Source organism: Triturus cristatus, chromosome 6 (assembly GCF_964204655.1).
Source record: "Triturus cristatus chromosome 6, aTriCri1.1, whole genome shotgun sequence".
Lineage (NCBI taxonomy): Eukaryota > Metazoa > Chordata > Amphibia > Caudata > Salamandridae > Triturus > Triturus cristatus.
The window spans coordinates 520593512-520621021 of NC_140589.1; the positions used below are offsets into that span (position 1 = coordinate 520593512).

General features: G+C 47.6%; 1 protein-coding gene across 1 annotated transcript in view; it reads left to right on the plus strand.

Moving 5' to 3' along the window:
* LOC146817360 (CD109 antigen-like) overlaps window positions 1-27510 on the plus strand; it is a 1044213-nt gene that overhangs the window by 937107 nt on the left and 79596 nt on the right. The window contains exon 31 of the mRNA XM_085610952.1: window positions 19974-20130. Coding sequence (XP_085467078.1) covers window positions 19974-20130 — 157 coding nt within the window. The remainder of the gene's footprint in view (window positions 1-19973; window positions 20131-27510) is intronic.

Below are 27510 nucleotides of genomic sequence, written 5' to 3' on the forward strand. Positions count from 1 at the left end.
TCTCTTCCAGCACCTGTGTCCAGTAAGTGGTGAGGGTAGGGCACTCCCACAACAGGTGCAAGAGTGTGCCTTCAGCGTCGCACCCCCTCCAGCAAGTAGGGGAACAGTCAGGGTTGCTCTTGTGGAGTCGGGAGGGTGTAAGATACCAATATTTCATCATCTTAGTGGCTGTTTCAATGCTAGATATATTACGCGTTGAATGTCGGGCTCTGTAATAAATGTCTGTCCATTCTTTAGGGGTCAAGTTCTGACCGAGCTCGGCCCCCCACCGTCTTTGGCCCACTGACAACCACCAGTTCTGGGGGACGCAGGATGTGGTAGTGCTCTGTGATAAGTTGCTTTGTGGATTGTTTCGAGAGTAACCAGCGCTCATACCGAGTGAGGGACCTCTCCGCTCCCGGGCAGATTTGGGGTTGCCTGACCCAGTGTCGTATTTGCAAATAATGGTAGCGTTCCATTTCGGGTATGCAAAAATCAGACTTAAAATCCTCGAAGAATCGAGGTCCTTCAATGTCAAAAAAATGCCTGATAGACCTGTGCCCTGCTGTGCCCCACTGTACTTTATTCTACAGTTAATTAAAACCGTAACATACAAACGTATTAGTAAAAATCAAGGATTGAAATATAAAAGTTAATAAAATAAGAAGAGAAAAAAAAAAGAATTATATATACATTTGTAAATCTGGTAAATGCAAGAATAAATGTCACTGTGCTTATCACAAAAGGTTTAACTTTCATCGACATTCATATATGCAATAAAAATAAAGTTTGTCAGTTTCTTAATGCTGGGCATTGTGCAATGCAGTTAAAATAATATTGACAAACTTCCCAGCTCTTGCTAAAACTTGGGCTGAGTTATTACTGAAGCACAAATCAGATGCTTCAATGCAATGTCTCAGTAACTTTTCCCGATAAACTGGGACCAGTAGGCATCGCTGATCATTGGCAAGATGAGAGCAACAACATAACAGATGTAACCAGGACTCATGTGTATAATTACAGAGCCTACATGTTAGCTGACCATTCCTCCGAGCCCACAGTGGGTTGAAGTCATGAATTGGAAGGGCTAACAGCCTCATATAAATGATTTTATTGCAAGTCAGTGGTTGAAGAGAATAGTTAAAATATGGTTGAGGTTTCCCCTTAATATACGAGTCATTCAAAACTGCAAGGAGTGTTTTTTTGGGAAGCCGAGCAACATCTCTCTCAAATGACACTAAAGTGATTTGGCTTTTTATCGTTTTTTTCCACACTGACAAGGAAATGATTGGATTAGAAAAATTGATGATTTCAATCTTTAATGTGGAGATGGCCACGTGCAGCTGTCTGTACCAAGGAGAGAGTTAATCCGTGAATACTGATTGCAATTGTTCTTTCATGGATTGAGCAGGTGCACATAGAGTGTAGATGTAGAATTTAATTAAGTCTCCCAGGCAATGAAGTTCTGCGCTTTCCAGGCCCAGCTCGAGTCTCAGCCTCGTCCTCCTTGCATGCTGAGGAGCCGAAAATATTTTCTTGTAAGCCATTATTTGATATTTCGCTAAAAATGTATCCATTTTGCCAGGGAAAGCCAGGTGGCCATAAGACACTGCCGGGAGAAGTTTGGCGCGTAGAACCCTTAAGATTGACTCAGCTGTGGGGCTGTGCAAATGCTGGTTCAAGCGCCTCAGACTGTATATAACCCCTGCTCCCTTAGGCCGAAGATGTTTAAGATGGGATACTTGATTAGCCTTTTCGTTGAACCAGACTCCTAGGTACTTATAGCTGGTACAGGTTGCTATGTGTAGACCACCTGTTCGCCAAGACAGATTTTTCTTTTTTTTAAATTTCCCAAAAATCATGACTTTGGTTTTTGATTCGTTTATCAGAAGATTGTTTTTTATATTGTATGTGTTAAGGGCAGTGAGCGCTCTTTGTAGACCTATTTTTGTATGGTCCAAGATAATAATGTTGTCAGCATATTGCATAATCTGTAGTCGTGTGCCACCCAATTTTGGGGCGACCAAAGTTGCACTTGCCAATTCTTTGGGCAGATCAGCGTTGTAAAGATTAAATAGTAATCGGGCTAATACGCAGCCTTGCTTTAGACCATTTTTAGTTGCGATTTTTGCAGATACTGTTGTGGCACTTGTTTTAATCCTCACCCAGGTTTTCTGGTGAAGAGATATCAGTGCAGAGAGAAGTGCAGATGGTATCCCCCAGGAGTTTAGTTTGTTCCATAGCGTCCCTCGGTTGACTCTGTCAAATGCTGCACTGAAGTCCACAAAACAGCAAAATAATGGTAGTTGGTTGGCCAGAGTGGCTCTCCACGATAAATAGGACAGCGCTATTATGTTATCCGTCGTGGAGTAGCCTGATCTAAAGCCTGACTGGGTATGAGGAATAATGCTATTTTCTGTGACCCAGTTCTCAAGTTCTACCAGCAGGACACGAGCATAGGCCTTAGCTTCGATATCCAATAAAGCTATTAGTCTATAATCTGCTGGATTTGAGGGGTTACCCTTTTTATGAAGTGGATGTAATATTGAGCCCTGCCAGGTGGATGGAATTGTAGCTGTAAGAAAAGCTTGTTTAAAGAGAGGTGTAAGGAGGTCTGCCCAGAATGAACGATTTGATTTAAAAACTGTAGCGGGTACTCCATTTGGCCCTGGCGCACCATCATTCCTCATACGACTAATGATCTTTATTACTTCGGCTTCCGAGATGCCTAAGCCCTGGGTGTTTTCATTATTTGGTGCTTGAGGCGGGGATAGAACTGACAGCTCCCCTGTCCCACTGCCGTAGAGCTGATTGATGTGATTCACCCAGACATTCTCAGGTACCCCGTTCACTTTAGACTGGCTACTATTACTGACCTGGTTGACATATCTCCAAAATGGGGCTGGATTTTTTTCTTTAAGAAAAGAGAAGATTTTAAGCAAGGCTTCCTCTATTCGTTTAGTGCGTTGCTCCCATGCATGTTTCTTTTGGGCAGCTCGAAGTGATCCATTAATGGCACACTGCAGTGCTTTTTCCCCTTTTTGTCCTGCATTTGGGGGATTTTGACGCTTCCATTTGCTTTCCGGCATTTCCTTTTTTGGGTGCTGGTTTAGATTGTTTGGCGCTTGTTTTTGTTGAGTGTCCAATGTTCCCCCCATCGCCCGATGCAGGTCTGTCAGGAGAATAGGCCAGTAGTCTAAGAGGACTTGCGAACCGAAAGCAGCATTTAATTGTTCATTTTTAGTTATCCATGCAGACAATTTTGTACTGAGATTGGTGGTCCACTTTATCCTGCGTGGGATTTTATCTCGTTCCTCACCCGTAGATTCGCCTGCAGATGTAAATTTGCAAGATACAACAGTGGAAAGACTGAAAGATGCTCTAAGGGGCCTGTGGTCACTCTCTACTCGGTTGTCGATGTCAAAGTCATTCAGGTGCAAAGCTAATGTGCTTCCAATGAGTAGATAATCAATTGTAGAGAAATTCCTGTATGTTGGAAGTGGGGCCCATGTTTGATCCTTTTCTTTCTTGAGGTTATGAGCGGGTGATATAGAACAGGCATCAAATAAGGCTTGAAGTGCCGCGACCACTTTAGATTGTTTATTTCCATTTCCTGTTTTGTCGAGAGATCTGTTGTTGAAGTCCCCGACTATGAGTGGATTATGATGGGGATATTTTATGAGAAAATCTCCAATGATGGCTGCCTGGTCATCGAGTGCTTGGTTTCTCTGGTGCAAAGCTGGATTAACATAACAGTTGAATAGTAGCAATCTAAACGGATTATAATGATTTTTTACTCCATTGATAAGTAATACTTGAATTCCAGGTGAGGGAGGTGCAAGTGAAATTACTTCCACTGACTTAATGCTTCCCAATCAAGACCCGGGTAGAAATCTGGATTTTCCATGATGGGACCGAGGGGCGTAGTGAAAGTTGTCAGACAGTTACGGAGAGCTGTAGCATCCCAAGCTTTCAATGTGGCACGAGCCACAGGGGAGCCATACAGCCCAGAGGGCCTAGAGGCCTTGCAAAGAAATGAAACCTTCGAGTGAGCCTTTTTTGCTAGTGCACGCTCCATAAAGAGCCAGCACTTCTCAGATTCCGGTTGTGCCCATTCTAATAGAATCCGCAGCTGCGTCGCTTTATAATAGCAGTCAAGATCGGGGATCCCCAGCCCCCCTCCTCGTGGCGTCTGAAACCCAGCTCCCTGTTTATTTGCAGCCTCTTGTCCGCACAGACAAAGGCGTTAAATTTGGATTGTAACTGCTTTAAACACCCGGGGGAGGTTCTACCGGGAGAGTTTGGAAGAGGTAAAGGACCTTGGGGAGTATGCTCCTCTACCCAACCACAAGAGATTGAACGGCCACCTTCATTTGAGATCCTGCCTTGTCTGTCGCAGTAGCCGGGAGTAGTTCAGGGATGTCGTCTCAGCGGTGGATAAGGACAGTGTAATACCTAGGTAGGGCATAACCTTTTAATCCCACCGAATAGGGCATGCCTGGGCCAGAACCGTGGTGGTGGTCTGCTTCAGTGAGAAGCCCAACGCTTGGGACTTGGCCACATTGACCTTGAATCCAGAAGCTGCTGCAAATTCCTCTAATTCAACCAAAAACGCCGGAACTGAGGTATGGGGGTACTCCAGTGTGGCAACAACATTGTCCGCATAAAGGCTGATGGTATGGCTCTCTCCTCCAAAAAGGATCCCCTGAATCTGCTGGTTCTCCTGGACCCATTGAGCTAGTGGCTCCATGTAAAGAGCAAACAATAGGGGGGAGAGCAGGCAGCCCTGAAGCGTTCCCCTGGTGATATTAAAGGGTTCAGAGGTAAAGCCATTTACTCTGACAGTGGCTGTAGGGCAGCTGTAGCCGCTGAAAACCCATTGGCGAAAGCGGCGCCTGAACCCGAAACTCTCCAGAATAGTCTCCAAGAAGGGCCAGAGGACCCTGTCAAACGCCGTCTCAGCATCTGTTGATAGGAAGACGCTCTCCTCCGACTGTCAGTGGGACTTGTCCAAGAGATGTAGTAGCCTTCTAGTATTGTCGCTACACTGCCTAGTCGCAACGAACCCGGCTTGGTCCGGGTCTATTAATCCCAGCATCATGGGCCCCAGTCTAGCCGCAAGAATCCCCGTGAAGATCTTGAAGTCGATGTTCAAGAGAGATATCGGCCTATAAGAGGCACAATATCTATTGTCTTTGCCGGGTTTGGGCAAAACTGCCACTGACGCCAATAGCATTGTGGGTGACAGCCCCCTGGTGTCGTCGATGACATTGAACAGTCGTGTCAGTATTGGGGCTACGAGTGAACAAAAAGTTTTGTAAAAAAGGGCGGTAAATCCGTCTGGGCCGGGGGATTTATGGAGTTTAAGTCAAGCGATGGCAGAGATAACTTCTTCGACTCTGATGGGAATATCTAGGGCCGCTTCCTGGTCAGCCGCCAGCTTGGAGTGTGTTATGCCGTGACAATATCTGGATGGGTTCTAGTCAGGTAAAGACTGTGCGGTATACAACTTTGCATAAAAATCTCAGATAGTGTTTGCTATATCCTCACCCGTGTGTTCTCAATGCCCTCGTCAGTCAGAATGAGTGGGACTGTCACTGCCTGTCTTTGCGCATGCAATTTATGGGCCAATAGGCAGCCGCATTTGTCCCCCTCAGTATAAAATGTGTGTTTCAAACGAAGCGCAGCATTTTCCCCCCTGTTGAGATCAAGGCTGGCCAGCTGCGCCCTTGCAGCTTTTAGTTTTCTCCATGTTCGAGGGGACCCTTTCCTCTTTTGGATCCCTTCTAATTCAAGTACTTCCTTGGAAAGTTCATCCCTCTTCTCTCTGCATGCCCTATTATCAGCAGCCGATGCAGCTATGAAGTCACCCGAGCTACTAATTTGAGGGATTCCCAAAGGGAAACAATTGAGTTGTCTTGCGTATCATTTATAGCTAAGAAGTCTTCTAGTGACTTCAGGACTGTGGAGGAGTGTATCCCTAAGTCTGCAGGAGTATGATGGTCTAGAGGTAGGGAGAACATCAGTGTTGTGGTCAGGGCCGCATGATACGAGAGTGCCTGGGGCTCAATGACTAAGGTCTGCGCTACCTGAAGGAGAGAACGGGTAGTTAAGAAGTAGTCCAGTCTGGCAGAAGTCCCTCGGGCATGAGAATAAAAAGTATGGTCGAGTGTGTGAGGATGAAAATGCTGCCACAAATCCACTAGGCCCAGGTCATGCAGCCATTGGCGGTGTGTGTCAGAGAGAGCCCCGTCAGTTCCTGCCTCTGTGCGGAACAATCAAGCTAACCGTCAAACACGATGTTCAGGATCGCCTCCAATAAGGATTTATCGATCGAGTTAAGTCGCCTATCGCCTTGTGTAAAAAGGTCTTCTGTCCCTCGTTAGGGGCGTATATAGTGGCCAGTGTTAGGGTGTGACCCTATGGTCACCGAATACGCCAAGAGCCTCCCTTTAATCTCTAATACCTTGGCCCCTACCCCTCCCCCAAGAAACGTATGCGCAACCAGGATGGCTAACCTGACCTTCTTGGTAGGAAGGGAAGAGTAGTACTGTTGCGGGAAAGCCTTACAGCACATTCTATGGGTATCGCTGGGCATCAGATGGGTCTCCTGCAACAAACAGATATGGGCCCCAGAATTTTCCAAATAAGACAGGATAGCCCTACTTTTAATTGGGTTGTTAAACCCTCTTACGTTTAATGTTAGGATCTTAACACTTATCTACACTAAATGGGGGGGACGCCATTCGCTGCAAGTGTCTAAAGGTCAGTCAAGCTGTAGTTGTCCTAAAGCCGAGGTAGCCCAGGTGAGTCGCTGGGAACATGCATGGGTTGCTGCCCTGCGCACGCGTGACAAAGACTCAGCAAGGAGGAGGAGACCCCAACAGTGAAAAAAACAAAACCCCATGAGGAACAAAACATAAGGTGATGCGAGAAAACAAAGTCAATCTCCAGAGCGTCTTGCTCTTAGAAAAGAGAGAGAAGGGTACTGGTGACCCGTAGCTCCACGGTCCCACCAGTTAGGCCCACAAAAAGTTATCAACACCATCGGCTAGAGGCGAGGATGCACTTTCAAAGTACCACAATGCATGTAGTGGAAGTTCCACCTCATTCCGAAGATGCCCCTGCAAGGGATGACAGCACTGCTTGCCACTCCTTGGCCATATTGTCTGGATCAGGGCGCGCTGTGGAGCTCGGGGGCTTAATGGTGGCCCAGCCATGGCTGCTGCGGCATCTGCGGGGACACTAGATTGGTCCGGTGTGGGTTGGCAATGCCCAAAAGTTTATAGGCCGCTGGGAGTGTGCGAATTTGTAGGAGAAAATCAACCTGAATGGGTGCCCCAGGAGTATTTTATGCCAGAGTCCCGAAGGTGGAGCGTGATCGGCCTGAAAGAATTGCGCTTTAGCAACATGGAGGCAGCCAAGTCCTGGAATAAAGTGGGTTTCTGTCCCTGATACATGAAGTCTGGATTCCGCCGAGACTCACGAAGAATCCTCTCCTTTAGTTGGTAGTCGTGGGTGCGATCCAGCTTGTCTGGGAACTCCGGGGATTTCCATAAGATGGAGCAAAAAAGGCCTACCACGAGGGCCTCAATATCGCCATCGCCGTGTGCCATACCTCGGATGAAGATGTTATTCCATAAGGATCTGTTTTCTAAGTCCTCAGTATGGGCCTGCAGGTCTAGGTTCTGCTCCTGTAACCGGAGGACTTCTTGTTGGAGGTTTTCAATATCCTAATCCCTTCCAGCTTCATGCTCCTCCAACATGTGAACTTACTCTCCCAGAGAGTCCACATCACGACGTACGTCTCGCAGGTCCGCCTGAAATTCACGCTTCATGGTAACCAGATCGTCTCGGAGAGAGGAAAAGAGGGACTCCAAGAATGAGCGGCTGACCGGGGCCTCCGGGCCCTTGCTCCCCTCAGTTTCGTCCGCATCCCGGACTCATCTGGCGTCCCGGCTGTTGAGTGGACTTGAGCAGTAGCTCTTTTACAGACCTGTCTTTCCTGCCTTTGGGCGCAGCCATGGCTTCTGCATGCGTTGGGCCCGCTGCCTGAGTGAGAGCAATGTTATCGAGGTCCGTTGGTGAGGGAGGCCGTGAAAAGCGGTGGAGAGTAATGTCAGGCAGGAGGGCCACAGCCGCACGTTCTCTCACTCGAGCCCCCTCCTGTCACCCCACAGTCGACTACACAGCAGGAGCGTGGTAGATGTCTAAGGCCTACTTCTGGTGCCCTGCCTTCTCAGCACTGTCATGCTGGCGCTGTCTTCACAACTAGGGCGTCTGGGGTTGCACTCTTCCGCTCCGGGACCCCACCACTAACAAGGGGTGCTGGCAGAAGCAACTGAGTTCTCAGGAATCCCCGTGGTGAGAGCGGGATGTGGAAAGGCCCCACTGCGTCTCCCGAATGGAAACGTACGCACCTGCAGAAGACGGTATGCTCAGGTCTGGCCGGAGTACCCACTGAACGACGCCAATCACCGCCTAACAAGGCCACAAGGGAATGCGCCGGGCTGGTCCGGGAGCTCCGTCAGAGTGGGAGGGGGCCAATTTCGATAGTATGGAGCCCGGGTAGCCTCCACCGCTGAACCGATGTGCAAGAGGGCCTAGATAGATGCCCCTGCTGTGCAAAATCCCCTCCAGTGCCCTATGGATGTCCAGGCCGGGTCTCAGGGCCTCTCGATTCTGACGCGACCCAGTGCGCACTCCTTCCCACCACTGCCTTCCGGAGCCAAACCTACTCCGATCGAGGGGGCCGTCAAACCAGCATCCAGAGGCTCTCCAGTGGCTCTCCAGTGGACCCTTCAGGAAGGAGGCACAGCAGGTGGTGCGATGGTCGCAAGGCACCGTGTAGGCCGCAGGTGCGGTGGCTCTTCCCCCACTAGGGCTTTGGGGATGAGGCCTTCTCTCACGATGGCACCCCCGTACCACCTAGATTGCTGCAGAGAGCAGAGTGGCAGCAGAGAGCTCTGAATGCGCGTCCTACCAAGAATCCATCTTGGGCACTCCCCCCCAAATTGACCTTTATTGAGCACTCTAAAAGGATTGCGTCTTCTTGTTTCATAATGTTGAGAATTCTAAAATAAAATTGTTCCTTCTCTCCCTTTGGAGCTACGAAAATCAGTGTTACTAGCATTGGTCATTACTTAAATTGACTATTGCAATTCCCTCTTTGTGGGTGCTTAAGAATGAATGCTTAACAAGCTTCAGATTCTCCAAAATGCAGTAGCAATGGTGCTCCTAAACCATCCCAGTTCGACTCAGTTTCCACCACTATTAGGAATCTCTGCGGGCATCCAATCAGAGCCCGGATACAGTTTAAGGCATTCTGGTGGGCACACAAAGGGCTATATTCAAGAAGGCCCTAGATTCTTTCAAGATACCTTTAAATGGTACTCCCCCTCTCGTGCCTTATGATCCAGCATGGTTAAAAAAGTAATTGCCCCTAGAATTAAAAAATACAATTGGGGAGGAAGAAGTTTACTTCATTCCACCTCTAAGTGGTGAAATATGTTACTGTTTCATTTGAGAGACCAACCCAATATGTTAAAATTTATGAAGGATCTTAGAACTGGGCTTTAATCAAATCTGTAGTTGTCCTTTATGAGCACCCTCCCCTGTCCAACTCTCCAGGGATATAGTTCTGTCACTGCCATGTTATGTTTTTACAAATGCTAGCATCAAGAACCCATTAGGCATTAGCACACTCTACAAGCCATATATTACATAACATATAACAGTAAACATAAGAGACTCAACAAGGCTACAATCTCAGAAGCGAAAGCCCACCGATATGCAAGTACGCTGAGAAGACGCGATAAATGCCCCAAAATTTATCTCCACGGTGGGCACCACCATCTTACCCTAATGAGATGCAGAGTAGGCATTCCCATGCAAAAACACACGAAAAAACCACAACACCACTTTCACAACTAACTGACAGATCTGCGAAGCAAACCAAAAACAGGCAATAAGCCGCGTTAGCTGCAGGTATTTAACACCTGCCTCAAGCAGGTGTAAAGACAGACGACTACCTGCAGTAGGCAACGGACCCCGCACACAGCCACACCCGAAGAACAAACAACGCCATGGAGCTACTCATCATGCAGCTCGGAGCCCGAACGGGACCACTACACCCACCGCCACACCCCCAGGACTGCCACCACCCTCAGGACCGCCACCACGTCTAGGACCCGGATCCGCACCCCCCCAGACCACCAAAGAGGCAACGCAGAGTAAGACAGTGGACCTACTGAAAACGCACCACTATCACAGACCTAACGCCCGAGGAAATCATTGCCATCTACAGGCTCAAAAGGACAACCATCCACCTCATCAAGATCCACATCGCCCACAGGCTGACGGTCCCAACACAGCGGAGAACCAACATTCCTCCGCAGACAAAACTGCTGGCTGTGCTGCACCTGTTGGCCTCTGGTACCTTCCAACCAACAACTGCCAGAGTCGGAGGTGCCTCACAGCCAGCCCTATCAAAGTTCATCACACCCGTCCTGGATACCATCCTCAGCTTCATACCCCAGTACCTTCACTTCCCCAACACTGCGCAGGAACAGCTGGAGATAAAGCAAGGCTTCTACACCATAGCCGGATTCTCAGCCTTGTTGGGGACAATCGACTGCACACATGTCCCACTTGTGCCCCCTGCGGATACTGCACACCACTACCGCAACAGAAAGCACACGCATTCCATCAATGTGCAGGAAATAGTGGACCACCGGGGACTCTTCACTAAAGTCGTCGCCAACTACCCAGGCAGTGTGCATGATTCCTTCATCTTCCGACAGTCCATCATCAACCAGCACTTCCAGGATGGCACATATGGAACTGGACTGCTCGTTGGTAAGTGGCAAATCAACACATCACACACCCCAAAGCCACCAACACACAACGCACAACTGTGGGAATGTACATGTGATCAAACCACATACAACATGTCGAACTCTACGACCACCTACCAGACACGACAACACCACTCCATGGTCATCCTGAGCTACCCCTGCACCCAATACAGACATATCATGGCACCACAGCCACACAACAGCTGAACGTGTGGAGATGCGGAATGCAGCCATGTGCGATGGATGCAAGTGACCCGTGAATGGGAATGTACACAAGGACAAGTGAGGTGTGGATGTGCAGGACAGATATGGGTATGCAAACCACAGTCATGACCATGCAGACCACAACTGCTGGTGACTGGAGAGTAGTGAGCAGTGGACGCATCCATGTCACCCCAGGCCGTGGGTCAGATAGCGGAAGTGTCGCATGCTGCGTCCACCCCTGTGTGCATGAGCGTAGTGTGTTGGCCCTGAGTACGTCAGGGCTGCGCAGGGGTGTGGTCAAAACCCCATTGCACAGAGCGCGGTTCACTCCCGGGAAGGCCAACGTCACTGACAGTGCAGCTCCGCATGCGCTGCCACGAGGCTGATGCCATGAGCAGCGGGGCCTGCTACACTGAGCTCCTGCTGCACCCCAGGACGCTGATTCACAGACGAGGCCTGCCCGCACACCAGGGCCTCACTGCTCACCTGCCGACACTGTCTTGTGTCAAAGAGGGCCCACCACTTGCCGGTGCAAACTCCAAGCCCCTGTCTTGCGACCTCTGCAGCCTCCGCAGACCATCGCTGGCCCACCCGACGCTGGCCCACATCACTCCTTTCTTATTAACATACTCCACCAGCGTCCTCTTCGGCCCAGTAGGTTCCACATGTGGGACTGTGTCCTGCATCCTGAATGGCAGTGACCCCAAGTCCGTGGCAGCGGCCAAAGCACCAGACTCCCTTTGATCAGTGAGGCATAATTCCATATCGCAGGCCTGTGACACATGGTGCCACTAACCCTGTTTAACGGAAGCCGGTGACACATGGTGCCACTAACCCTGTGCAACGCAAGCCAACAACACGTGGTGCCACTAACCCTGTTCAACGCAAGCTGGCGACACGTGGTGCCACTGACCCTGTGCGCCATGAGTGACCGTCATCCTCCGGTGGAACACCGTTGGTGTCTGAGCCTGTGGCCTGGGGGTTGTCATCAGCAACGGGCAGGTACGTACTTGGTGTCTGGTCCGCCATGTTGTCGGACACAGCTGGCAGGTGCCCTCTGCATCATGCCCTGGGGGTAGACCTCCCATTCTCCCCTGTGACACTCCGCGGAAGGCACCTATGACACATGCTCTGCCATTCTCTGCCCTCATGACCCAACCCCAGTCTCCCGCAGGTCAGCGTCCCATGGCAGTGGGCCCATGTCAGCCGCTGTGCATCTGGGGCCACTAGCCCTGTGTGACTCGAGTCATTCCCCCTTGTTGTTCTCACATTGCATTTCTGAATGCCTGATGACTGTCGGAGTTGTTGGCAGCACCAGCTACTCCCTGAGAGCTGGCTTACACTCACCCCACACACAGCCAGCACATGCATCACTGGATTAGTGTTCCTGCCATCACATCCTGCCGAACCAAGTATTGACTCTTTTCTCCCTGCACTGTCACAGGTGATCAAGGATATGCACTCTGCCCTTGGATGATGACACCCCTCCAAGACCCGGACACACCCGCCCAGAGGCAGTACAATGCGGCCCACAAACTCACCAGGGGCATCATTGAACGCACATTTGGCATGTTGAAGTCACGTTTCAGGTGCCTGGACGGCACAGGTAGAAAGCTCCTGTACAGTCCAGACATCGTGTACAAGATGATTGTTGCATGTTGTGTGTTGCACAACATCTGTGTTCGCACCAATGCCCCATGGATCCCAGTTCAAGAGGTACCGAACGATGATGGTGACGATGGGGCAGGTGGCCCACATCCCACTGCAGCTGCAGCAGGAATGGCCCATAGGAACACCATCATTGACAGTTACTTCTCATGAGCACATCGCATTGTGGCCGTCCATGGCAATCATGGGACAAATCAAGATGTCAAATTGCACAGCATGTGTGATTAAAACATATGTGCAGGTTACAGGTTGAACTTGTATATTGTCATGTTACATTTTCCTATGGTTTCAGATGTGATTTGCCATGTTGTGCACATTTGCGGAACCAGTTATGTCCTGTGTCCTGTTGTGGAGGTGTTGCTGTTTGTACCAGGATGTTGTCAATATCGAGGTGCACTTCTGCTTATGTGCGTGTGCTGCACGGTGGGTGAGTCGCTCCTGCGGCTCTGATTTGTCTTCCACTGGTCTCTTTCATGCTGTGTGCCTGTCGGTTCTGTTCTTCCACGGTGCTTGGATGTTGTGGGGTACATATTGTCCTCTGCAGTCGGTCAGGGTGCGTCCGTGGTACTCCGCAGTTGATGTATTTTTTTCTGTGGCATTTTCCATATGCTGTCCTTGTGCTTTTTCCCGCATTACGCGTGAGTATTGCTGCCCTTGCGCTGGTTGTCACTGTTTTCTTATCGCGCTTTGGCCCATCGCAGGTTTTTTTTGTGTTGTGGTTTGTGTTTTTATCTCCATCGAGGTGGTTGTATCGCAGACATTGTCCGCGGTATTGGCAGATGATCGCATGTTGTGAATTCCACGCTGACACAGGGTATTTTCCCGTGACAGGCTGCGATGTGTATAGTTGCGTTAACATTTTTTGTTGATGTTTATCACACGTTTTTGTGAATATACCCCGCAATCTTTTACTGCACACAAGTCAAACCAATTGCCGCTCCGGTATCTTTGAAGTGCGATCTTTTCTTGGCACCCGACTTGAAGTAATTACAGCAGCAGCTGTCTCTGGAAGTCACAGTTGAAAGTTTAGCGGTGGGCTTCCTACGCTACGGGGGTGTATCTTCCCCCGCATTTACTTCTCAGCTCTTATACTGACTTCATCTGTTCCTGCACCGCCTATACCAGTTCTTAGCATGTTTTACGTTCTCCTTGATTGTCTTGATCTATGTATGAATTTGAATATGTTTTTATAATCAGTATCTTTTAAAAATTGCATTACCTGCTATTTTGACCTGGTTGGGGAGGCATTGCTTCTGCTGATGGGAGGGAGCAATTAGAGTCCCTCTGAATGGCCGTCACCAGTTTCATGTAGACGTCGGCCATTTTTACACTCGGGACTGTTAGAGCGGCTATTTTCGACAGTGCGTGCTTTAGCTTACCCAATTTACGCATGCGTTTAAGCTGGCCCGCTTCGCGGACCCGGCTGATAAAGGTTTAGCGGTGGGCTTCTTAAACTACGAGGATTTATCTTCCTCGCATTTAATTCTCAGCTCCTATACTGACTACATCTGTTCCTGCGCCCCCAGTACCTTTTAAAAATTACATTGCCTGCTATTTTGACCTGGTGGGGGGGATTGCCTCTGCTGATGGTGGGGAGCAGTTAGAGTCCCTCTAACCAGCCGTCACGAGTTTCGTGTAGACGGTGGCCATTTTTATACTCGGGACTGATAGAGCGGCCATTTTTGACAGTGCGCGCTCTATCTTACCCAATTTGCACATGCATTTAAGGTGGGCCACTGCGCGGATGCGTGTAGTGGCCGCGCCACTGGTGGGCCGAAGGCGTGTCAAAGGTAAGCTGGTCTGCTCCCGTCCGCATCCCGGAGGCGTCCAGCACCAGCTACCATGCCCAAATGAGCATAACTAGTAAGAACTGCTACACCTACACCTCTTCACAACTTCATGCCCTCAATATTACCCCTAGCTGTACACCGCTGAGTTTGGACACTCTAGGTCCCTCTGGAAATCTATGCATCTCCTGCAATTTTACCGTTAAGGTAATAAACCTGCCCCCGATACTACTCTGAGAAGCTCTCTCCATTTAAAGTGGCATTAATTAATGCCCTCTCTCTCCCAAAGCATGCGATTGATGTCTATGATCTTCTAGGGGAGGAAGACCTTGATGCTCTGTTCATAACAGTGACCTGGCTCATGGACTCTTCAGGTCCTGACATCTGGACAGCTGTTCCCAAGGGTTATAAAATTGTACGGAAGGATAAGAATGGGGGCAGGGGTGGAGGGATAGCCATCATTTTCAAAGACTGCTATACTCTGACCCAGGTGAATCTGGAGATGGCAGAGATACTGGGGTTTACTCTTTCACTCTCTCCTAAACAATCAATCTCCGGGGGCCTTATATCCAGACCCCAGGCATGCCTGCAGGATTTGTATCCAGGCTTTGTGAAGTGGTATCCCCTCTAACACTTAGGTATGGGCATTGTGTCCTGTTAGGGGATTTAAATTTACACATGGACTGTGATCAACTTAAGGACAGCCATACACTTATGGAGAGATGCACAGCCTTGGGCCTTTTGCCTACCACGATGGCCCTGACCCACTCGGCCTTGCATACGCTAGACCAAATATTTACGTTCATTCCCCTTGACGTTGATCCTCCCTTTCCTTTGATGCTTAGGTTCAGATGGCCAAAACTCAGTAATGTCCCGTTCCATGAGAGCCACTGTCCCCGCACGTTTAGGGCCCTCGGTAAAATTGAATCAGACTCATTGAGTAACAAGCTTAATGCTGATAGACCCTCGTTGACTGGCATGATTAGCGATGATGTGGGTCTGGTTGAGGACTGGATTGAGTCTGCCTGCCAAGCTCTGGCTCCAGAAAGTAGTACCAAACAGTAGAGGTCAAAAGTGCCCAGCCCTTGGTTCACCCCATACCTTAAAAAAATCTAAATTAGCATGTAAACGTAAAGAAAGGTTATGGAGGATAAACTACTGTCCAGTAGTTAAAGCAGACTACAAATTAATGCTTGGAAACTATTTAAAAGAAATTAAATTAGCAATAAAAGCCTGTTTGAGGCAAAAATTCTAAAGGCAGGCAATCATTCGAGAGAAATCTTCCAAATTGTGAAGTACTTCTCCGTGCCTAGAGCTGGTTCCAATGAGAAACCGCCCTCTGAGGGATGGTGTGAGACACTCGCCTCATTCTTTCAGGAAAAAATAGATTTCATCCAGGCCAGCCTCCCTCCACCTACGATGGGATATAACACATCAGGCCATACCTTAGAAGTGGGCAATGATAAGGGAATACTTAATTACAGCCCCCCTCCCATCACGAAAATATGTTCTCTGAACTTTTTTGATCCAATCTCTCTGGAAGACTCTCTGAGGGCCCTAAAAAGCCTTAAATCAGGCTCTCCATTGGACCCTGCCCCCACTTCCATTCTGGCCCTGGGTGCAGAGGCCAAAAATCCATCCATGAACTCCTCCTTCTCGTCTGCCATGGTTCCCATTGAATGGAAACAAGCAAAGGTTATTCCATTGCTAAATAAGACCCAGGCTAATCCCTCAGACCCTGACAACTATAGGCCTATCTCCCTTCTCCTGGCCTTCTCAAAGCTCCTGGAGAAACATGTGAACCAGCAGCTATCTTTCTTTCTTGAAAAGAACTGCCTACTCCACCCTAGCCAGTCAGGCTTTCGACCGAGGCAACGCACGGAAACAGCTCTATTGGAGATGGTCGATTCCATTCGGCTGAGTCTGGAGGCAGGCGAGAGAGCGTTGCTGATCCTGTTAGACCTTTCGGCTGCTTTCGATACAGTCTCGCACCAAATGCTCCTGACCCGGCTACACTTGATTGGCATCAGGTGTCTCGTCTGGAATTGGCTGGCACCTTTTCTCGAGGGGAGGGGGCAGGAGGTCTGGTGCCATCCCTATTCTGCCGCCTCACGTCTGCTGAAGGTTGGGGTCCCGCAGGCTTCGGCCTTGAGTCTGACCCTGTTTAACATCTACCTCACACCCATTGCTGCGTTGGTTGAATCGTTGGGGGCCAAAATTAAGTCTTTTGCAGATGACACGCAGCTGCTGTTTACATGGAAGAACAACCAGCCCTAACCTGGTGTGTCAATTAGTACTTGCCTCTCAGCTGTCTTCAGGTGGCTGACTGCAAATCAGTTGAAATGTAATGCAGGGAAGACAGAGCTACTCTTCTTCGGTAAGGGCACAGAGACACCGCTGTAGGTCTTCTGGCTAGGGGATGTTACTGCCCCCATGGCCAACAATCCTGTGGTGAAAAACCTGGCGATAAGATTTGACAACCAGTAGCTATTCCGCGCCCAAGTTAACGTGGTAGTAGGCACCTGCTTCACTCTGTTGCGTCTCTTGTGAAGATTTCTATTTTTTCTGTCGAGGCCTGCCAGGCAACAGGTGATTCAAGCTCTGATTTTAACCCGGCTGGACTGCGGGAATGGCCTATATCTGGGAATGCCTGGTTATTTGCTGAGCAGGCTTCAGCTTGTTGAGAATGCAGCAGCCCGGATCATCTTTGAGCTTCCCTGGAATGCGCATGTGTCCCACCTTCTGAGGAGTCTCCACTGGCTCCAAGTGAGGAAAGGCGTAATCTTTAAGACCCTGCTCGTTACCCAGAAAGCCCTTTATGGGATAGGACCAGAGTATCTTAAACGTAAGATTTCATTTTATGCCCCAAAAAGAAATATCTGTTCCTCTAACCTACTGCTAGCTAACATCCCCCGTATTAGAAAGTCCAGGACAGGGGGCAAGGTTCTCTCCTGCCTTGGACCTGCCCTCTGGAACAAAATGCCCCTCCACCTGAGAAACATAAAATCTACACCTCTGTTCCGGAAGAAACTGAAAACTTGGCTCTACTCATGCCCGTAACCTTCCTTCCCCCGCTGCTACCCTTTCAACTTTTAGCGCCAGGACACTCCCTAGAGTAATAGTGCGCTCTATAAATAACCCCACATAGACATAGATGGTTGATATATCCACGTAGATGTGTATAATTCTGGTCTTAGGGAAGCGTCCCATAGCAACGTTAACACGTCCCTCAACTTCCTAGTATGGTCTTTTAGCCAACGCGCTTTTTGTTAATGTAACATTGCCAGGAAACACCGCATGTGTTTTCTCTAACGTCATGCGCAGTGCACCAGTACTCTATTGTTTGCTCTCGTTGCCTCGAAACGCCACATGATGCGGTGCAGCAGCATGCTCCTTGTTTAGTTTTGTTGCCAGGGAACAGTGCTCACACATCATCTGTAACGTCATGTGGTGCACTCTCGAAATTATTAGACACTTGAATCTCCAGGATACAGTTGGGTCGCGCGTGCAGGCATACAGATGAAAATAATCAAAATTACCTTAGAGTAGGAATGCTTTCATGAATTCGGAATTGCGCAAACTCCACTCCACTGAAGATGTTGCGTCAAGTTGATTGTAGTGTTGAGGTCTCAGGGTCATGGATTTTTTTTAACCCCTAAACGTTGCCAGCAGCTCTTCGCTCGTTGCCAATGTTAAGTTCTCTGAAGAAACCAGTAGATTCTTGATAAGCTGTAAAAAAAAATAATTAAGATTCAGGTAACAGAGACCCCAGCCAGCCACAGCAACTTTAAACACCCGACTGAGCTAGAATCCTCAGTCCTACAGTTATATCCTATCATACATCAGCACGTTTCAACATGTGAGCTCATTATGAGTATACAGAACACCACACTGTCCCCTCAAAAGTCCCACACTTTCCCTACATTTTCTTTTGTTGGAGTGGGGATAGTAAATCTGATGCCGCCAATGTCCAACACTTTTTCTACTACTGACTAGGTATGATTTTAAATATTTATTTTACTTTGCTATTATTTCTAATCTTTTTATTTCTTCATGAAAATATATTTCAATTATTTTTAATGAGGGAACTATTTTATTAATTCTTTAAATATTGTTTCTATTTTTTAATGTATAGTTGTATTTTTAACCGTTATGTTATGATATTTTTGGAAATACTTTATTTAATTCAATTATTATTTTGTACTTCAATATCTACATTAAATTCAATATGCTAAATATAGTAACTTCGATATACTTGCATGTTTTTATGGTATTCTGGTCCACTATATTTTTGTTTCAATGTTTTTGTAGTTTACATGCAAAGTATGTAAACACAATATTGTGATTCCTAATTGTTTGACCTTCAACCCCTGATTGAGCACAAAGACTTCACCTGACATTGTGCCTCTTCTTAAAGTCTGTACACCTATTCTGTGCCAATGTGAGGGTTTTTAAGGCAAACTGAGTTCTTTTATTTCTTATTCGTTAATTAACTAGATCATACTTGATGCTGCTATGAACTATGTGGCGCATCCTTCTGGCAGTGGCACAATTGGCTGCCTTGTGTTGCTTGCTCTGGAATGACACATGTACAAGCATTAAAACAGATCACTTCCAATAACAATGAATGCATTAATGTTCTAATGGATTGTGAGGTCAGGCACACATTAGTCTTCCACAAATGCAGTGAACCACTTAAGAAGAAAAGACATTTCCTAAAGCTGACATTAGACATCTAGTGTTAGACGATAACTAGTTGCATGCTTAAGGCACTACATTTCAGGGGGCTTGCAACCCTTCTTTCTTAAATATTTCTATATCAGACCTCTAGTATTGAATGATGACTGGTGGCATACCTGAAACTCTATATTTATGGGATATGCAAAGCTTCATTCTCAAATATGTCTGGTTCTGAAGAAGGTCATATAAATGTTAACATTTAGCACCATGGTTTATTTCGGGTGTAACAGTTTCTTGAATACTCGCATACAGTAAACTAAATTGAACAAAGGAAATTCACGATCTTGTTTTTCTGTATTTGTTGGCAAATGTGTGAGTGATCTGACATTTATTGAAAACACTGATACATATGTTACCTTCATGCAGGCTGAGAATAGTGTGCTTTGTTCTCCCAGACTGACCCTCTCATGCAGAACACAATCTGATGATACTAGCAAAAAATTCAAACAGTTACATGTTCAAACAATGCTGCTTCATCTGTCCATCTGTCCGAATTCTGAGGACGAATAATTGCAATTCCAGTACTGCACCTATAGGTATCACAAAATTAGCAAAAACTGATCCAAGGCTCATTTCAGAGGATTGACACAAACAACATAACTTTAAATGTACTGTTCTCAGAAGGGGAACTATGTATCAGACTAAATTCTATTTGTCATGCTGCCACTAGTCTGGTGTATATTAGCTGTACTGTATCAATGTGTAGAGACTATATTTTTCAAAAAGTTTCTTTCCACAGTTATATACCTTCAATCTACGGAAACCAAAGTGGCATGGCATTGATGGAAGTGCAATACCTGAGTGGCTTCTCCTTGGATCCCTCGAAGCCCATTCAGAATAATTTGGTTAGAAAGGTCGAGCAACAAGATGGCAAAGTAAATCTTTATTTCGATACTGTGAGTATGATTTTACTAAGCATTCTGTTTAATGGAGAGTTGTTATACAAATAGTTTCAATTTTTTCAATTGACAGGTAAGTGCTATTAAAAATTGTGTGTACTGGATGAGTACATATTTTTATGGGAATGATTTGATTGTTTGCTTCTGCCAGAAGCCGTTGGTTTCAAAACCCGGTTACTAATTGCTATCCATTGCTCTTATATCAGAGCAGTGAAAAACAAGTTTGGCCTTTTCGAAGTCTTGATGTCAGTTCAGGTGCCACACATTTCATATTTAAATTTCCCAGCGCCTTCTTTGCTTTTACAGCCCAGTCGAACCGATCATATTTAAAGCTCCCAGTGTCTTCTCCACTAGTGCTGCTAGCCAAGAAATGGATACTATGTAAAGTCATTGCAAACTTTTCCTACCATGCTACTGGCTAAAACATTTCACATGCAAAGCTCCTGGTCGCTTTTCTCCCATACTGCTAGCTAACACATTTCATATTTAAAGTGTCCAACGGCTTCTTTGCCTGTGCTGCTGTACCTTGCATCTCATATCTGTGTTTCTGCCTATGCCACAGGCCAATCATCAAGGAACATAACTTCAATGGTGGATAGCAATCTTGTAAAGTGGTGGGGTGTAATACCTGGGTCAAAATCCAGTAAGTTATCCTGACTTGTTCTCAGAGGGATCAGTGGCACAATTATTTTTTTTTTAAATGGGTTGAAGTACAATTTTCACACAAATGTATTCAAAACCCATATGCTTTGAAAGAGCAGTCATTAAATAGTCAAGTCCTTTCATGATGTATCAGACCAGTGAAACATGAGGCTCCCAAGGAGTTGCCTCCATTTTTTCAAAGTATACTATGGGTACACACATATGTCAAAATTACCTACGTTGTGCTAGGGACAGCATTTAGTCATAGATGCAACCCATGTGTCCTCGGTGCCCCTCTACCTAAATTGCATAAAATGTACCTGTAGCCAAATTGTGCTAATTATGCTATCCATAGATCATGGGCAACTCTTATATCAACAAGCATTTGCAATGCAATAGGTCTCGCATTCACGTGAATTTGAGCTATTGGTATTGTAAATGACAATGCCTTTTATTTATGTTTTGGTTTTGTCATTTACAATACTAATAGCTTAAACTCTCGCAAATGTGAAACCTATTGCATTGCAATAAAGGGCCTTCTTGACCGCTTGTTAGATTGTAAATATCAGAGGAAGAGACCAGCCTACGACATCTTCAAAGTAGTGATAAATAGTGCAGTGAAGAAGATGTGTAAGTATTGTAAATCACACAGACACAAAGTGTAAAGTGAGAGTTACATTTGATCTGACCTATAAACACAAACAAAACGCTCCAACACCTTTCAATCTGTGATCACACTGTCACGGCTCGGGAGGAAGAGCGGGATAGGGGGGTTAATTCCTGGCGTCTCTGTGAGTGCAGTGTGGCATTGCGTAAAGTCATTGCTATCTTTGGCCTAATAAAAAACACTCCAGCTGTAGTAGGGTCCTGACTTCACCAACTGATGCAGGACGGGCTGTGCTTTATGGCAGGCATGGAGGGAGGGAGGGATGGTCTCGGCTGCAAATTCAGCCTCGTGGAAAGCCCCTGCTATTACTAGTGAGCGAGAGGTGCTGATGTGGTTGTATTGGTGTTGGTGGTATTAGTATTGGTGGTGGTGGTATTGGTGGTGGTGGTATTGGTGGTGTTGGTGGTTGTGGTGGCATTGGTGGTATTGGTGCTGGTGGTATTGATGGTGGTGGTATTGGTGGTGGTGGTAGTGGTATTGGTATTGGTGGTGGTGGTACTGGTATTGGTGGTGGTATTGGTATTGGTGGTGGTTTTGGGTGAATTGGGGGTGGTATTGGTGGAGGTATTGGTAGTGGGGTATTGGGGGTGGTATTGGTGGTGGTATTGTTATTGGTATTGGTGGTGGTATTGCTATTGGTGGTGGCAGTAGTGGTCTTGGTATTGGTGGTGGTGGTAGTATTGGTGGTGATGGCATTGGTATTGGTGATGGTGGTATTACTGGTGGTGGTATTATTGGTGGTGGTGGTATTGGTGGTGGTGGTGGTATTGGTGGTGGTGGTAGTATTGGAGGTGGTGGTATTGGTGGTGGTGATAGTGGTGGCGGTGGTGGTATTGGTGGTGGTGATATTGGTGGTGGTGGTGGTATTGTTGGTGGTATTGGTGGTGGTATTGGTGGTAGTATTGAGGGTGGTATTGGTGGTGATGGTTGTATTGGTGGTGGTATTGGTGATGTATTGGTGGTGGTATTGGTAGTGGTATTGGTGGTATTGTTGCTGGTGGTATTGGTGGTGAGATTGGTGGTATTGGTGGTATTGGTGGTGGTGGTATTGCTGGTGGTGGTAATGGTGGTAGTATTGGTATTGGTGGTGTTGGTGGTGGTATTGGTATTAGTAGTGGTATTGGTGGTGGTGGTACTGTATTGGTGGTGGTGGTATTGGTGGTGGTATAGGTGGTGGTATTGGTGGAATTGGTGGTATTGGTGGTGGTATTGGTGGTGCTATTGGTGGTGGTGGTGGTATTGGTGGTGATATTGTTAATGGCATTGGTGGTGGTATTGGTACTGGTGGTGGTATTTGTGGTGGTGGTATTGATATTGGTGGTGGTGGTATTGGTGGTGTTGCTGGTGTTGGTGGTATTGGTGGTTGTGGTGGCATTGATGGTATTGGTGCTGGTGGTATTGGTGGTGGTGGTGGTATTAGTGGTGGTATTGGTACTGGTATTGGTATTGGTGGTGGTGGTACCGGTATTGATGTTGGTGGTATTGGTGGTGGTTTTGGGTGGAATTGGTGGTGGTAATGGTGGTTGTATTGGTAGTGGGGTATTGGGGGTGGTAATGGTGGTGGTGGTATTGGTGGTGGTGGTGGTATTGTTATTGGTATTGGTGGAGGTATTGGTACTGGTGGTGGTATTGGTATTGGTGGTGGTGGTGGTGGGTGTACTGGTATTGGTAGTGGTGGTATTGGTGGTGGTATTGGTGGTGGTATTTGTGAAATTAGTGGTGGTAACGGTGGTGGTATTGGTATTGGTGGTGGGGTATTGGTGGTGGTGGTATTGATGGTGGTGGTATTATTTGTGGTGGTGGTATTGGTGGTGGTGGTAGTATTGGTGGTGGAGGTATTGGTGCTGGTGGCATTGGTGCTGGTGGTGGTGGTATTGGTGATGGTAGTGGTATTGGTGGTGTTGATATTGGTGGAGGTGGTGGTGGTATTGGTGGTGGTATTAGGAGTGGTATTGGTGGTGATGGTTGTATTGGTGGTGGCATTGGTGCTGGTAGTATTGGAGAAGGTGGTATTGGTGGTGGTGGTACTGTATTGGTGGTAGTGCTGGTATTCATGGTGATGGTATTGGTAGTGGTACTGGTGGTATTGGTGGTGGTGGTATTGGTGATGGTGGTATTGGTTGTGGTATTGGTGGTGATGGCATTGGTCTTGGTGGTATTATTGGTGGTGGTGGTATTGGTGGTGCTGGTAGTATTGGAGGTGGTGGTATTGGTGCTGGTGGTATTGGAGCTGGTGGTATTGGTGGTGATGATAGTGGTGGTGGTGGTGGTATTGGTGATGGGGATATTGGTGGTATTGATATTGGTGGTATTGGTGCTGGTGGTATTGGCAGTGGTGGTGGTATTGGTGGTGGTATTGGTGACCATATTCATGGTGGTATTGGTGGTATTGGTGGTGGTGGTATTGGCAGTGGTGGTGAGATTGGTAGTATTGGAAGTGGTATTGGTGGTGGTGGTATTGGTGGTGGTGGTATTGGTGGCGGTATTGGTGGTGGTATTGGTATTGGTGGTGGTGGTATTGGTGGTGGTATTGGTAGAATTGGTGGTGGTGGTGGTGGCGGTGGTGGCAGTATTGGTCGTCAGGTATTTGTGGTGGTATTGGTGGTGGTGGTATTGGTGGTGCTGTTATTGATGGTGGTGGTATTGGTGGTGGTATTGTTATTGGTATTGGTGGTGGTGGTATTGGTATTGGTGGTGGTATTGGTATTGGTGGTGGTGGTATTGGTGGTGGTATTGGTGGTGATGGCATTGGTATTGGTGGTATTGTTGGTGGTGGTATTATTGGTGGTGGTGGTGGTGGTATTGGTGGTGGTGGTATTGGTGGAGATGGTGGTGGTATTAGGAGTGGTATTGGTGGTAATGGTTGTATTGGTGGTGGTATTGGCGCTGGTAGTATTGGTGGAGGTGGTATTGGTGGTGGTGGTACTGGTATTGGTGGTGGTGGTATTCGTGGTGATGGTATTGGTAGTGGTACTGGTGGTATTCATGGTGGTGGTATTGGTATTGGTGGTGATGGTATTGGTGGTGTTGGTGGTGGTATTGGTGGTGATGGCATTGGTATTGGTCGTATTATCGGTGGTGGTGGTAGTATTGGTGGTGGTGGTATTGGTGCTGGTGGTATGGGTGGTGGTGGAAGCATTGGAGGTGGTGGTATTGGTGCTGGTGGTAGTGATAGGGGTGGTATTGGTGGTGTTGGGGGTGAAATTGGTGGTGATGGCATTGGTATTGGTGGAATTGTTGTTGGTGGTGGTATTATTGGTGGTGGTGGTATTGGTGGTGGTGGTATTGGTGGCGGTGGTGGTGGTGGTGGTGGTGTTGATGCTGGTGGTATTGATGGTGGTATTGTTGGTGGTGGTTGTGGTGGCTGTATTGGTATTGGTGGTGGTATTGGTATTGGTGGTAGTATTGGTGGTGGTGGTACTGGTATTGGTGGAATTGGTGGTGGTATTGTTAGTGGTGGTGATATTGGTGGTGGTGGTATTGATGGTGGTGGTGGTGGTGGTATTGTTATTGGTATTGGTGGTGGTATTGGTACTGGTACTGGTATTGGTATTGGTGGTGGTGGTATTGGTATTCATGGTGGTATTGGTATTGGTGGTGGTGGTGGTATTGGTGGTGGTATTGGTGGTGATGGCATTGGTATTGGTGGTGGTGGTTTTATTGGTGTTGATATTGGTGGAGGTGGAGGTGGTATTGGTGGTGGTATTAGGAGTGGTATTGGTGGTGATGGTTGTATCGGCGGTGGTGGTATTGGTGGTGGTGGTACTGTGTTGGTGGTATTTGTGGTGATGGTATTGGTAGTGGTACTGGTGGTATTGGTGGTGGTGGTATTGGTAATGGTGGTGGTGGCATTGGTGGTGTTGGTGGTGGTATTGGTGGTGGTGGTATTGGTGCTGTGGTATTGGAGCTGGTGGTATTGGTGGTGGTGATAGTGGTGGTGGTGGTGGTAGTGGTGATGGGGATATTGGTGGTATTGGTGGTGGTCGTATTGGTGGTAGTATTGGGGTGGTATTGGTGGTGGTATTGATGGTATTGGTGCAGGTGGTATTGATGGTGGTGGTGGTGGTATTAGTGGTGGTATTGGTACTGGTATTGGTATTGGTGGTGGTGGTACCGGTATTGGTGTTGGTGGTATTGGTGGTGGTTTTGGGTGGAATTGGTGGTGGTAATGGTGGTTGTATTGTTAGTGGGGTATTGGGGGTGGTAATGGTGGTGGTGGTATTGGTGGTGGTGGTGGTATTGTTATTGGTATTGGTGGCGTTATTGGTACTGGTGGTGGTATTGGTATTGGTGGTGGTGGTGGTATTGGTGGTGGTGGTAGTGGTATTGGTTGTGGTGGTAGTGGTAGTGTTGGGTGTGGTGGTATTGGTAGTGATGGCATTGGTATTGGTGGTATCATTGGTGGTGGTATTACTGGTGGTGGTGGTATTGGTGGTGGTATTTTGGTGCTATTGGTGGTGGTATTGATGATGGTATTGGTGGTGGTATTGGTGCTGCTGGTATTGATATTGGTGGTGGTGCTGGTATTGGTGGTGGTGGTATTGGTAGTGGTAGTGGTATTGGTGGTGGTGGTATTTGTGGCAGTATTGGTATTGGTGGTGGGTGTACTGGTATTGGTGGTGGTGGTATTGGTGGTGGTATTGGTATTGGTGGTGGTATTTGTGGAATTAGTGGTGGAACGGTGGTGGTATTGGTATTGGTGGTGGGGTATTGGTGGTGGTGGTATTGAGGGTGGTGGTATTGGTGGTGGTGGTGGTGATATTGGTGGTATTATTGGTGGTGGTGGTATTGGTGGTGGTGGTGGTAGTATTGGTGGTGGAGGTATTGGTGCTAGTGGCATTGGTGGTGGTGGTGGTATTGGTGGTGGTATTGGTGGTGTTGATATTGGTGCAGGTGGTGGTGGTATTGGTGGTGGTATGAGGAGTGGTATTGGTGGTGATGGTTGTATTGGTGGTGGCATTGGTGCTGGTAGTATTGGAGAAGGTGGTATTGGTGGTGGTGGTACTGTATTGGTGGTAGTGCTGGTATTCATGGTGATGGTATTGGTAGTGGTACTGGTGGTATTGGTGGTGGTGGTATTGGTGATGGTGGTATTGGTGGTGGTATTGGTGGTGATGGCATTGGTATTGGTGGTATTATTGGTGGTGGTGGTATTGGTGGTGCTGGTAGTATTGGAGGTGGTGGTATTGGTGCTGGTGGTATTGGAGCTGGTGGTATTGGTGGTGATGATAGTGGTGGTGGTGGTGGTATTAGTGATGGGGATATTGGTGGTATTGATATTGGTGGTAGTATTGGGGTTTAATTGGTGGTGGTATTGGTGGTGGTATTGGTGACCATATTCGCGGTGGTATTGGTGGTATTGGTGGTGGTGGTTTTGGCAGTGGTGGTGAGATTGGTAGTATTGGAAGTGGTATTGGTGGTGGTGGTATTGGTGGTGGTGGTATTGGTGGCGGTATTGGTGGTGGTGGTGGTATTGGTATTGGTGGTGGTGGTGGTATTGGTAGAATTGGTGGTGGTGGTGGCAGTATTGGTGGTCAGGTATTTGTGGTGGTATTGGTGGTGGTGGTATTGGTGGTGTTGTTATTGATGGTGGTGGTATTGGTGGTGGTATTGTTATTGGTATTGGTGGTGGTGGTATTGGTATTGGTGGTGGTATTGGTATTGGTGGTGGTGGTATTGGTGGTGGTGGTACTGGTATTGGTGGTGGTGGTATTCATGGTGATGGTATTGGTAGTGGTACTGGTGGTATTTGTGGTGGTGGTATTGGTATTGGTGGTGGTGGTATTGATGGTGTTGGTGGTGGTATTGGTGGTGATGGCATTGGTATTGGTCGTATTATCGGTGGTGGTGGTAGTATTGGTGGTGGTGGTATTGGTGCTGGTGGTATGGGTGGTGGTGGAAGCATTGGAGGTGGTGGTATTGGTGCTGGTGGTATTGGTGCTGGTAGTGGTGATAGGGGTGGTACTGGTGGTGTTGGGGGTGGAATTGGGGGTGATGGCATTGGTATTGGTGGTATTGTTGGTGGTGGTGGTATTATTGGTGGTGGTGGTATTGGTGGTGGTGGTATT